This window comes from Cariama cristata, unplaced genomic scaffold, assembly GCF_000690535.1.
Source record: "Cariama cristata isolate BGI_N322 unplaced genomic scaffold, ASM69053v1 scaffold22117, whole genome shotgun sequence".
In the NCBI taxonomy this organism is placed as follows: domain Eukaryota; kingdom Metazoa; phylum Chordata; class Aves; order Cariamiformes; family Cariamidae; genus Cariama; species Cariama cristata.
Window position 1 is genome coordinate 7019 of NW_009625231.1, and position 13816 is coordinate 20834.

The window sequence follows — 13816 nt, forward strand, 5'->3', positions numbered from 1 at the left end:
CGTTGACTATCCGTGCAGAGAGGCTTGAACGTCTGACAGTCTGCTACAGCTGGGGGTGCCCATCTTCTGTGCTCGCTGGTACAGATCTGAGTCTCCAAAGTAGCGTGCCCGGTACAACAAGCCTTCCTCTGCAAAGGGAAAAGCCCAGCGTTAACAAATGTGACGTGGAAAGAGACCCATCCGCCAGGCCATGTCCCACCACAGGCTCTGCTGGGAACAGGAGGCACCTCAAGTTCTTCAAGGCGAGATGAAGCACAGGATGAAGCTGAGGAAATGCCCTGTGCCCTTTAGGACAGGATAAGCGTAACATCTTCTGACAGCTCATCCGTCCCAGGGAAAGCCTTGGGAACCTGACGGGACCTGCCTCTGCTCCCAGGAGGCACCGGAGGCAGCCTACACAGAGGTTACGCCAGCAGCACGGGGAAGAAGAAACGCAAAGGCTGAGAGCTCGGTGCATCGGCCTCGCTTGGCATCACTCGGGGCTCTTAACAGCCCCTCCTGCATCCCAGGCGCTCAAATCCTACCCCAGCCACTGCTCCAAGAGCTGGGAACAGGCGGGCAGAGAAGTCAGGTCACCCCTGGGACTTGGCAAAAAGTTTGCGGCCCTCGTCACGCTGCACTGCCTGGCGAGATGGCCAGATCACCTCTCACGCTGTCTGGCTGTGTAGCCCTCCCTCCTAATCCTGCATGCCTTCAGCAGCAGGCAAGGTGACGTCGGGGCTGCCACCACAGCCTCCTGAACAGGCGTGGGACGCGGGATGGAGGACACCATGGGCAGCAGACTTTCAGACACGGTCCTCGAACAACTGAAATATTACACAAAGCTATGGGGACCTCCTGAAAATCAGATGGCTGCAACGTTCCCCCTCCACTGGAAATCAGAGATATCCTACTGACACGCAGGAGAACCTCCGGGGCACGACTCTTGTCTGACCAGTTCTACAGCAGCATTAAAAAACAAAACAAAACGAAAAAAACCCACATACTGGATCTGTCACAAAGTCATAGATAGAAAAAAAACCCCAACAATACAGGAAACGTGCTCGCACCACATTAAAGTATAACTTCAGCATAACTCAGTCCCCAGTAAAAGACCTTTCTGAAGGTGACCTCATGCAGCAGCCAAGACCCCACTCTACTCACTCTGCTGCTTCTCTTTCCAGCAGTTATTTCGAAGGTTTGCAATATAGTCGTCCTCCACGCTCCTTTCAACGTTTTTCAGGTTCGCGCCCGTGTATTCGTCTGCAAAGTTCTCAGATACGTAGTAGCCGACTTTCAAGTGCTCTGTCACTCTCCTGTGTATGTGACCCACAGACCTGGTTGGGGGAGAAGAGGCACAACAGTGTAGGACACGCTTCAAGGGCAGAGCAAAAAGCTCCCAGCTCTTTGTAACACACAATGTGCCACGATATCAAACTGCTGAAAACATACATCGCTCCTAGGCATCCAGAGACTTGAAGGTTTGGAAAGGAGAAGCGTTTCTGGTGGAAATGAAACACCAACACAGGGAGAGAAAACCTGCCAGGCCTCTAGCTAGGTGGGCAGAGCTCTGAATACAGACATCACTCTGAGGCAGATTGCCCAAAGCCTAAACCCACTTCAAATAAAGCGTTCATTAGAATTTTCACCGCTTATTAAATCTCTCTGCAATTTCCTTGCTGACAACACCATCATCTGGTTTTGGTGATGAGCCCCATGGAGGGTTACAAAGCTTGGAGGCCAACGCTCGTGCGGTGCAGGGCGAGAGCAGCCGGCGAGGCAGAAGGAGGAGCAGGGCAGCGCCGAGGTGAGGGCAGAGCCGGGGCTGGCTGTCCCAGCTCCCCAGCAACCCCCCCGCCTCGCTCAGCAAGGCAGCCCGCAGGTCAAACCCAGTGCCCTCCGCTAAAATATCTGCTAACCCCAAGAGTGTCAGCTTCCTCTATCACATCACATGCTGCAACGAACACTGTTGCTGCAAGAACAAAATTAGACCCGCTCTGCACTCCAGCCTGCACCAATTAGTACAGAAAGCACTTTCTAGAAGGAAATCTCATCTTAGCCTGCCCCCACGGATTTGCATTTCAGACAAAGCCCTGTACTTATTTTTCCCAACACTCCAGCAAACCTAGAGATACTCACTAGGGCGTGTTTGCAAGCTGTAACACAGGACCTGTGCCCAAATGCTGGATTCATCAGGAACAGCTCCATCTGGAGATGTGCCCAAAGTTTCCCATAATAAATACCAGCTGGCTGCCGCATTAAAAGCGAGCCTGATTCTTAAGCCAGGTATAAACATTAACTCATCCGGCTCGCCCTTCACTCTGTTATCAGGGTTTTACAGGAGTGATTCAAAGCCTCCTGCACGTTTCATCAAGGTCCAGCACTCAGGGACGAGCGGTGGGTAACCGGATAGACTGAACGTGACCAAAAAGCTCTGTTGGCATTTTTTGAGAGAGAGACTAACGCATCTCCAGCAGTGCCTGCTGGCAGAGATGCAGTCTGGAAGAAGCTCAGCTCACTATTTTACCTGTCCAGATAGAGCCCGAAGCTCTCCCAAAGTTCATATTCCTCTTCTGTATAAAGATGAAGTACAGAGGCTACAAAGTGTGCCCTCAAAGGGGGAGTATTTAAGCTCGCAGAACTCCAGCAGCACGCTTGAGTGTAAAGCATGAAAATAAGGGCAGGACCTGGCGCAAGAAACCTGCCACCTGAAGTCAGACATGCAATTACATCAGGCAAATTCGATGAGGTGTTACTGAAGAACAGGGTGGCACAGCCAGGCCCGCAGCCAGACAGGTCTTTCAGCAGAAAGCTACTTTTTGGAAGATATTTACAAAGGTAATGGAGTGACAAATGGTTCTTTAAGACTCTACCTTTCTCAGCGACAGCTTCGCTATCAAGAAGTAGCATTAAAATCTCCGTGTGCCATTGAAACCTCACCAGGTTCAAAAGCTTCTCGGCTCCAGCGCACCGAGTTCAGCGCGGCGAGCTCCAGGTTTTTGCCGGAGGACAGCCAAGCCCAGCGTTTCCCTTCACACCAGGCAGCAGAAGGGGCTTGGCTGCCTGCTTGAGCAAGCAGCACCGCCTGCCGGCACAGCCCGCCTTTTGCTCCCGAGCTAACTTCATTTGAAGGGCCTTGGTCACTCAGGAAGGATGCCAGAGGACTGGATCAGCTCGTTTGCCACTCTTGTCCAAATCCAAACTTGGAAATCCATTTGCTTGCTGCTACCCAAGCATGCAGAGGCAGGGAGAGCACAGGCAACCAAGTAGCAGAAAAACACCTAGGGCTCAGGGATGGCTTTCCTCTGACAGCAAATCCCTGCCCACTTAAAAGCTGCCCTCCACTGAACGTCATCTTGTCCCACAAACCGCCTCTTCACCACTATACAACAAACTGCTACACATACATAATGCTGACTTTTATCGTCCTAATATCAACTGCAGAAATCACATGTCAAGACTCTTAAGCCTCTCGGAATAACCCTTAACTGTGCCCTCTCTTCAAAACTGCTCCACCTTTCAGATCCAAGCACTAACGTCATAGTCTTAACCTTGGACCTGAAAGCTAAGCAGGGTTTTATTGTACGTAACATCATCAACGGCAAATGTTGTCACCTGTGAAACCAAACAGGGACCACTGGCTGTAACCACGTCTACCCTCTTTAAAAACACATAAGGAACCGCCACTGAAAATACATTAAGCTTTTGTCAAGAATGATGCAAGCAGCCAGAAATCAAGCCTCTTTTCCCATTCTTTGTTGGCACTGCGAAGTGAGTAAGAATAAAGACTCATTTCATTAGTCAGCCAAGTGAGCAGATCAGGGCATTTCCACAGGATCTAGAATGAAACAGCTTCACTTTCACATAGTAAATGTCTGGCCATGGCTATTTCATGGCAAGATTAGAGTTCAGAAACAGGGGATTTCTCTGGGAGTGTCTTTTACTCTACAGGAGTGGCTTTTATTCCTTCTTCTCTTCCTCTACTGCTTTGTACTAGGCATAAACGGAGGCTTTCGTGAAGAACAGATCTGGCTTTTGTGTTTCACAGCCCAATTTAACTCTACACCTCAATTCATTCTGTATATGGGATGTCAGTGCTGGGCTACAGTCTCTCAAGTCTCCCTACAGTCATTTTGTCTGTCCCTTTCTAGGACAGACCAACCCAGCTGTGCGTATGGGCTGCAAAAGGTCCCTGTCAAAGAATATCCTCCCTTAGGCAAGTGAGCACCCTCCAACCTTCCCCACACCTTCCATCTCAAGACCTGTTTGAGAATCAGGAGGACTTCACTGATAGGTGAGACATCTGGCAGCAAGAGCAACGGTGTGATGAGATAAAGTGAGGACAAAAAAAAGACAAGACAGGAAAACCAGAGAGCCTAGATCCCTATCCCGTCACGCCACCCTGCCCTCCAGAACCCAACCCCCTCCCCGGCTGGATAAATTTTAGAGTAACGGGTACTAACGGCCTCTGGCTCAAACTGTAGGGTGGGCTGGAGACCATCATCTGGCTGAGAGCAGACACAATGATGAGGATGAGGATAGGCATCAGCTGGACAAACAACCCAAGGCCACCCTGAAGGAACAGAAACACACAGTGGAGTGCCACCCGTACGCTTGTACGCAAGGATCCCATCACATTGCTCTCCCTCCCTCCCAGCCCTAACACAACCTCGATTCTCCCGCTTTTTGCAGGCATTTGGCTTCGGAGGCACCCCAAAATAACCGGGGGGAACTGGCAGCCCACAGTTCCCCTCCAGAAAGGGCAGTGTGACTCCAAATGTCCAAACCCACTGCCCCTTCTCCAGACGTGACAAAGGGCAGAGGGCAGGGGCAGGGGGAACTTTGTGAGTGAATTTCAAAAGCCTCATGCCTGTATTTTGTTTTTCTAGAGCATATGTGGTTTCTGTCCTGCTCGTGCTAGTGAGCAGGTCTGGTTTTATGGAAAGCCTTCTCCCCTCTTCAGGGTCAGATGAAAGTAATTCCCCCTCTACCTCACCTCCTGAACTCCCTCCAGTTCCGGCAGAGTACACTTCCCCCTTTAACCTTCAGAAAAAGTATTCAGGAAGTTCTTGTTGTTTGCTTGCTTGTTTTTTTTTTTTAAAAAAAGAATTGGCTATCCCCAGAAAACAGCAATTTTCAATCCATAACCCTGGTCTCAAATAATAAGTCCCTCATTCTCACTTCTCTAGACCAGAAGGCTTGGAGGGCTGGAGACATACTTAGGTTTTCTGTGATGGGAAAACATAAAAATAGCTGATGCTATAAAGTGCCTTCCTTGGTTAATTAAGCACCACAGATTGAAAACACCCCATCTTCAGTACTGGAATAAAAGGGAGAATGAGTTCGTGTTGGGAGGAGACACGAGTATCCATTATTATCTGAAAAGTGGATTTACCTTTTGAAATTAAATCAGAACTAAATCAGAAAGGAAACGCTTATCCTGTGGTAAAGACAGGTACACTTTACTGGTACAATCTTATTTCAAGGCGGCACTGTTTCAAGACACACCAGCGTTTTCCCCACTGGACGATGTCTATGAGAGTCCTGGGAGAACAACCACCAGTAAATTAAATGGCAACTTGGTGTAAATTCTGAAGGCAGCTCACTTCCCACAACTCCAGCTTTCTGTTCAAGGGGGTGGAAACAAGCAGGACTGTTTCACAAGACAGCCAAACCAACTAGCTCGCAATTCACGTATTGGAAAAACCTTTAGACTCCCAGCCCCCCGCCTGTTCGCCACTTACGTCACCCTGATGTTCTCGTCTGTCCTGCCTCTGATGGTAGGTATATCGCATCCTGCCATTGCTGTATACATGAACGTTACCTATAGGCAAAAGAAAACTGTCACACAAAAGTCAGAGTAGGTAAGACGGTGCTGGCTGGCCAGGAAGGAACCACAAAAGGTGTCCGTCTTCCATGTCAGCCTCAGCATATGGGACTCCGCAGGAGACCGATAGAAGAATTCATACCAAAAACTTCTATTCATCACCTGAAGCCAACATTTACAAAATGAGCTATATAAGCCAGAGCTGAAAAAGGAGTACTCCTAAGGTGTACTGAGCAGCTATGACTGAAAGCAAACTGGCAGCAGGCATAGAGATCCACCTAAAGGATTTTGTAGGATCATGTGAAAATTCAGGTTGGAAGTGACCTCAGGAGGTCCAACCTCCTGCTCAAAGCAGGGTCAGCTATGTCGAGAGAATATCTTGCACAGGCCTCCTTGCTTCTACTTGAATCTACTTTAGATTAAAACCAATTACACAAAGAAAGAATTTTGGTAGTTTTTCCAGCCTAAAAACAGAGCTCTTCCATGTCTTGTTTTAAATGTTAAAACTAAGCTGAAAACGGAGACTAGCTGAAAAAGCTAGCCTGAATTCTCTTGGGACAGTGAGGAAAGGAGAAAAAAAAAAGACTGAACTAAAATAGCAACCAGCAGTTTTTACTGGAGTAGCTTTACCTCTCTGACAGGCAGAACACGAATGCTGCAAAAGGCTTCAAGATGCCTTTGCAAGTACTTGACGTTAGTGTGTTAATTCTTACATACCAAATAGGAAGGAGCTACCAGAGTAAATCTTCTCAATCGAAACAAAACTGCTTATTTTTCCAAGTTGGGCCACTGAGGTCAAATAACCACTGCCTCCACTGCCATCTGACTAGAGCAAATACAGGGGAGCCTTCTAAAATACTCTTATATTAAATCCGTGTCTTTTTGATCGGAACCAATCAAGTGAAGGAACAGTCCATCGGCTCTTTCCTGCTACCCAAACCATGATCAGCACTGTGGATAGACAGGATACGGATTTAATTTTCAATTCCAAAGGTTTAAATTATGCTCCAGAAATAACACTTTCCTTTTTTTTTTTATGGGACACAGCAGAAAGAAGGAAGTGGACACTGATCTCAGAGAAACTGTTCCAGCTGCGTGGCAGAGCAGATGCAGATCAGGAACAAGGCCCAGACGCTACATAGTTTGTTCTGATGAGAAGATTTAACTTCTAAAACCACCAGGCAGAAAAGTCTTCTTCAAAATAGGATTATTTTTACAACTAGCCTTAAAACAAGTAATTTTGTTGTTTTAAAATGCAACCCAACCTAGTAACAGCCAATGTTGCCAGCATGCGAAGTTGGGAAGAAGTCCAGCTCTGATGGTATTACCTGCTGGATGCCGAGTTCTCCAAGTACCCACCTGAACATTTTAGAAAACTCTAGGTGTTTAGATCATGGGTGAAGGAGAACTCTCTGTCATCAAACTCAGCAATCCTTGCATGGCCACATAAACCACAACTGCATTGTTGCTCTGTCAAAAAGAATGGGTCCCATTCAAGAGATTAAGGTTTAAGGTGCTTACTAGAAGGAAAACCACCACCAAAAAACATGTTGAAGAGGTCCTCGGGGGAGATGTCTGCCTCAAAGCCACGGTGGAAGTCCGAGTGACTGTGTCCGTGCCGAGCAGGGTTGAGTTTCTCGTCTCCAAACTGGTCATATTGCTTCCTCTTCTCTGGGTTGCTCAATACTGCGTACGCATTGCCAATGGCTGAAATATTGACAATAAGGAAGCAATTAGCTTCTTTCTTCTACAGATTTAGCCCTGCAAACTGCCAGGACTTGCCTTTCTCATTACACAAATGAGATACTCGACTACCCACGTCTTTTCAACAGGCTACTTCAGCGGCGCAGCACTGGTACCTGGCACACTTCTCTGGCAAACACAGACAGAAGGAAACCACACCAAGAGACTCAATGAAAAAGGCCTTAATTAATTCAAATGAAGAAATTACAACATGACTGGTATGAATTTGGTATATGTCCCTAGAGAAACCATCTCAGATGAATGAAACTATGAATTGCGAAGGAAATATTGGTAGTAGAGCAGCTACATGTTTCACTTAATTAAACTTGTTATTCCTTTTGAACAACTAATGCTCAAATCTTTCAGCCATAAGCAACTGTATAGGACAGTATCATTTTAGTTGACAAATTTTACTCAAAAGTGGCATTGAGAGAATTCAGTATCATAGCCTAAAACCAGAACTGCAAAGATTTTAAATACAGACTAGATCACTGAAAGAGACTTTAAAACTTCCCCTAACAGCTAGTAAGGAAATGTCGGCTAGAAGTTGTGTCTGTCAGCTATGAATTTCAAAATTTCCAGATGCCAGAAGTAAGGTGCATAATTACAAGGATTGTTAACCAGCGCCTGTGACAGTGGAAATGTACTGGAACTAAACCCCCACCACTATCCCAGGTCACTCGCCTTCCAACCTCAGCACGTTCGAGGCTTTCTACCAGAACGTCTGCCTGCCACCCACCTATTTCTGTACTTCTCTCTCTGCACGTTCCAGCTTACCACTTCCCCTCTGCACCAACCGACCCAAGAGCCTCCCTACGTGACTGCAGAGCCTATCCTCTCTCCTCCCTGTGTCGCAAGGAGGCAAAAATGTTCAAGGCAGTAGTGGCCTGGTGTCTAAAAGGCAGGGGCAGAAGTGATAGAAAAGGGAAATACATTCCCTTTGGAGGAGGTTAACTCCCAAGATTCAACATTTTCCCAGTAGTCAGGTCGAGGTGTACGGTTTCTTCTTGGACTAGAGATTTGAAGCGTGGAGGATGTAATGTCAATACACTTGTTCTCCTTCTTGGTTATAATTAGTGCACGCAGAGCAAACATTTCTAGAACCAGGGAAGGAAGACGGATGACAAGGTCTGCCTCTCAGCATATTAGCTTGTTCTTTCAAACTGTGCGGTTAAGCAAAGAAAATGGAGCAGTTCAGGGTTTTGTTTGTTGTCTGACTTTCTGCTGACAAAGCCCAAGAAACACCTCATTCCAAATCAGGATTTTAGCTCCAAGTAGCCAGGTTCACCTCTTTTTCCAACGTCAGCCAAAGGTAGTGATGCAAATCTGCCTCAAGGCGACTGCGGCCAACTGCAACTATGGACCGAGACAAGGTCTCGGGATGAGACGTAATGCTTTATCAGCTGTCACTGGGAAGATGAATGCCAAGACTTCAGCTAACACATCAATGTAAGAAAAAATTAACTAAAATCCTCATAGCAGCGCACGTTTCCCCCTTCACCCTCTGGAATCAAACAGCTGGGTTTCAGCGAGTCCTGCAACCTAGGAGCTCAGCTTGGGGGCTGAAGGACAGCGGAGCCAACGAGGCAAGGCTTGGAGGAGAGATAACCTGAGAGCAGATAGCTCTGCAGTGGAGGATAAAGGGCACCTTGCTTAACGCGCGACTTCTGGCACGTAACTCTTGTCAAAGCCTTCAGCAAACATCATTATTTAAGATTACAGGTGAAGAAACCTGCCTTTCGCCACTTAGCAAGGATCGAAGGATAAACTATCGAACAGCGGCTTACTGCACATGCGGTGTAGATAGCTGTCTGCAGATGCTCACTCTTTCATCTGGCCCCCACACTAAAACAGGCTCTTCCAAGTAGCTAGGGGTCAGCTCATTATTTGCTAACAGCAACACACTTATCAGTTATGGATTTAAGTCTTAAAAGACTTGAACAAACCTTACATAAGACTTTTACTGCTGAATTCATGTCTACTAGAAGCTCAGCCGAATACTGCATCAATACACTCACATCAGGCTAGCCTCGCTCCCTGCTCCAGCAGAAGTCTCAGGCATTTCACTCCCAAGATGGCCAGAATCAGACCACTCTATTTAAATGGCTTAACATGGCAAAACCGGACCACTCTATTTAAAGGGCTTAACATGGCAAAACCGGTGCTGTACAGCGGGCATCAAGAAATTCTGCGTTCAGCAAAACGATACTAATCAAACTTCCACAGCTTGTGAGGGAAAATGGGGTTCTATGTTCCATGCAATAGCGTTTCTCTTGGAAAATTACTCCAGTTTTAAGGTATCTCACTACCCAGGAAACATCCCTGCTGCATTTGCAGAGGGGCCCTGAGAACTGGGCTCTTTGCAGCAGAACTGAAGCTCCTGGTGACCTTTCTTGAGTTCTGGGTGAGCTCAGTTGTACGGCTGGTGCAGCTTCGCCCTAGAAATTTTCACCTGGGGTTTCTACCTACCAATTCCATCTGCAGCCTTTCGCAACAGTCAGGTACTGAGTGCTTGCTTAGAAACCTGAAGGCTTGCTGGCTGCCTGAAATGCTCAAGAAGAGTCTAAATATCGGTTCTGAAGAAGATGAGTTTCCTGCCATTGGGCCTGCCCAGCAACGTTTCTCTCGAGGGATTCATGAACCCAACAGCTGCACAACTTACTGGGCCTCTACTGGATTTGTCAGTAGACAGGGCTGCACCCCAGCACCTGCCCTGTGCTGGATGGCTGCAGGGCTTGGAGCTTCTCCCTGCTAGGTGAATGCTCCTGTGTCTCTCCAAAAAAGAGGATGGTTAACATCCTGAGGGAATTTCCTCCTCAGCAGCGTGGCAGGAGGCTGGAGCAACACACAGGAAGGGCTGCTACGAGAAAGGGAAGGAAGGCTTCTCCTTGTCCGACTAGCAGAGGTGAATCCTACCTCTGCCAACCTGTGTTGATTATTTTAAGCTTATACTTTGTGCATAATACAACCAGCTCAGAAGAGAGACAACTTTACAAAGAAGAGCTTTATTTCGCCCTACCTGACTCGTGAGGTTGTTTTTAAGAGTCCTTGCTAGCCCAACTCAGCACCATCGCTGGGTAGTCGAGGGCAAATCGCAAAGTTGGAAATGTCCTTTACCTTTAAATGCCTCTGTAGCCCCTGGTGCGTGGTTCTTATCTGGGTGAAACTTCAGTGCAAGTTTCCGGTAAGCCTTTTTCAAGTCCTCATCAGAAGCTTCTCTGTTTACTCCCAGAATTTCATAGTAATCTTTGCACTGTTTTACCCTGCCAGTAGAGAGCGGAGAAAACACGGGCAGTTAGTTTCAGCTGTGAAAACCACTTTGCATCGAATATGTCAACTCTGCAGCATCTCACACATCACAGTTTCGATCGACGCTGTTCACTGAACTCTGGTTTACTCAGCTCTAATTCCTCAGAGGATGACCCAGTTTCTTTTTCACAGACTCATTCCCGCTGTGCCTGCATTACTCGCACACAAACACTCCCACAGAACAAGTCAAGCCAGTAGAGGTAGAAGGGCCTCTCTGCAGGCAATGGTATCACCCGCAAAGGAATGTGATCAGCAAATAAGCTTCAGATTCATCATGCTCACGTTTGGGAGGCTGTTTGGGAGGGACTACGAACGGCAGGCCAGGATCTGAAGGGTAGCTGGGCTTTTTCCTCCCCTCTCTCCTCCGACTCAGTTAATTCACAGACCTAAAAATAACATCAGCTGAATTCTAGAGGAAGAAAGAGGGAGCTGCCCAGGCCTGTGTGCGCAGCCCAGTTCGCTCTGGGGACACTCAGAGCCCAGCGATGGTTTCTCCTTCTCACATGACTTCGATGAGACAGACTACAGCAGGCTGGGCTTTTGGAGAAATGGATGACGTAACAAGCATCCCAGTAAGTCCATTAGCCGGAGCAGTTCTTGTGCAACAAAGTTTACCAAGTGACTGTGCCTGCAGTTCAGTCCTTCAACTTCCAGTATTTGCAAATGGTAGAAAGGAATAAGGAACAGCTCGAAAAAGGGTCTGGAAAGCAGGGGACTGGATAAACATGTCCTGGGACTTTCCAGCAGGAGCTTTAGAAGTGTATCGTGCTAACAGAGTGAAGCGTCCTGCGGTGGATTTCTACTTTATCTGACTGTAAGAGAGACCGTGAGCAGAATATCATCAGGAGAGAGGAAGAAGGATATGCCCTGTCGCTGGCTACTAGACCAAAGCTTAGAGCAGGAGGCCAAGCTACAGGCCATGACTTCCACCTACTGGATCTCAGGACCACATGGGATTTTTCACAGTATTACTGAATAACACTAAACCAGACATTAATGCGAAGTGCATGAGACGAATGCATCCAAAACGCCTCTTTGGACCTCAGCCAGGAAGAGGCCTATGTGCCTACGGTTCCAGCCCCCGCGCATGCCTTTGGGGGAAAATCTCATCCCTCATAGACCCAACCCAGCTACCTCCCAAGGCTGCTGTAGCTACAAATCCTCCTAGGTATGCTTTTAACACCCAGCCAGTTAAAAACCACGCAATATAGTTCAAAGCTGAAATCTTTAAAACACAGTGAAAACCAGACCGGTAATACATGATAAACTCAAAACAAACTGTGGGTTGAAGCCATGGAGAGCTGTGCACACACCTCTTCACTGCATCCACCTGGTCCTGAGTGTAGCCCTTGGGGGCCTCCCCACCGGCCTCTCCGTTGGCCGATGGGAAGTCTCCGCTCATTTTCTTGAACTGAGGGTTTGTGGACTCCCTGGATTGGGACTGGCCATTGGCCGATTGCTCGTTCTTGTTGAGCGATTCAAGCAGAACTGAAATGAGAAAAAAAAAGAAAAGTTAAGAAAATAAAGAAGTTAAGAGACCGCCAAGCTCAATCTGCCCTTCCAACTCTCCCATAAAGAGATCCCTCTTCATCTCTGCCGCCGCTGTAAGACCCTCCACCGATTGTCAGAAAGACCCTCACCTTTTCACCCAAGGAACCCTTGAGCTCTGACTCCTTCTTGCCCAGATGTGAGGGCTACTGCTGAAGATATTGCCTGCTTCTCCCAATGCACATAACCTCCATCAAAACCCCAGGCCTATCCAGCCAGACAGTCCGGGAACCACAGTGGATCACCAAAGCAGTGCATCCTTGTCCTCTCCTTTTTTTTCTTCCCCCCACATCTCTCCTTAGCAGTGAAGGATTTCCACCTTTGCTCTCTAGCATACTATAAAACATATTATTCTTCTTTATTTCCTGCCTTTCAGAATCTGCTGTGTTGGTTAAATTACGTGACAACACCAACAAAGCTTAGAAAATAATGGGATGCTGGGGGACACTCCTCCGTCGGGGACAGAGAACTGCAGCACTGATTGCTGGCAGCACGACAGGATCCGTAACACAGGAGTTGGAAGGGTGCTTTGTTCTCCTGCTCGGTCTTCCCTATGTATTACATGCATGTAGAAGAAGCTGTGAAAATCACCTTCTCTCTCAGTTACTGAATATGAATTGTACAAATTCAGTTTCTCTTAAGTGGGGTGTGCACGTGCATTGGGTAAAGTGCTGGGGACTATCGCCTCCTCCTTGCAAGGCTCAGACTCTGTCCTCCATCCTTTTCAGCCAAGAGGGGACAAACATTCAGGCCTGGCCTAACCGCACAGGTGACAACACTGCGAAACCAAGTGAGACTCCTCCAAGCACCAAAGTCTCTCTCCATTGTGCATTTCCCTGGCAGCTGGATCTTTTTAAACTATTTTTGCCTTTTTTTTAAACCAAATATCAGACTGATCTCCTCACACCTGTAGTTTCTGAAGTCTATATATTGCATCCCCATTAAAAAGAAAATGCACGCGTAATACGATTAAAACCAGACATATTTACAAAGGCATCAGTAACTTGACGAGCTTGCAGTCCTTTATCCAGAGCCTAGAACTGAGAAGGACGTTTCATCTCCTCATGCAGATTGCACGTTACAGACCTTGCACTATGGGGGTATCACGTTCTTTATGCAAGCGCAAACAAGGCTTGCAGGCCAAGAGATGAGCCAAGATATCCTATCTGCCCCGCAGAGCTTGTAGGGGCAAGAAAAAACCGCTCCATAATCCAACAGCCAATACAGGCAATTGTTACAGGACAAAAGATAAAAATGGCAGTGGGCTAACGAGCAGTAACTCACTGGATCAGCTTTCGAGCTTGGGGGCTTTATGGATTTCAGCTTTCAGAAAAATAAATCCTTCCCTCACTCATATTTATATCACCAGAGTGTTCACAAAACACTAGTCATAGAATCACAGAATCATCA

The 13816-nt window shown here is 47.4% G+C and overlaps 1 protein-coding gene across 1 annotated transcript; it reads right to left on the bottom strand.

Moving 5' to 3' along the window:
- Positions 1-4: 4 nt before the first annotated feature.
- On the bottom strand, positions 5-12346 carry DNAJB12 (DnaJ (Hsp40) homolog, subfamily B, member 12; the record flags this gene model as incomplete). Its single annotated transcript, XM_009703539.1, has 7 exons — positions 5-128; positions 1144-1316; positions 4443-4552; positions 5724-5803; positions 7328-7513; positions 10667-10812; positions 12172-12346. Coding segments are annotated over 7 exons (992 nt in total), but the record flags the coding sequence as incomplete, so codon positions are not given.
- Between the last annotated feature and the right edge of the window lie 1470 nt (positions 12347-13816).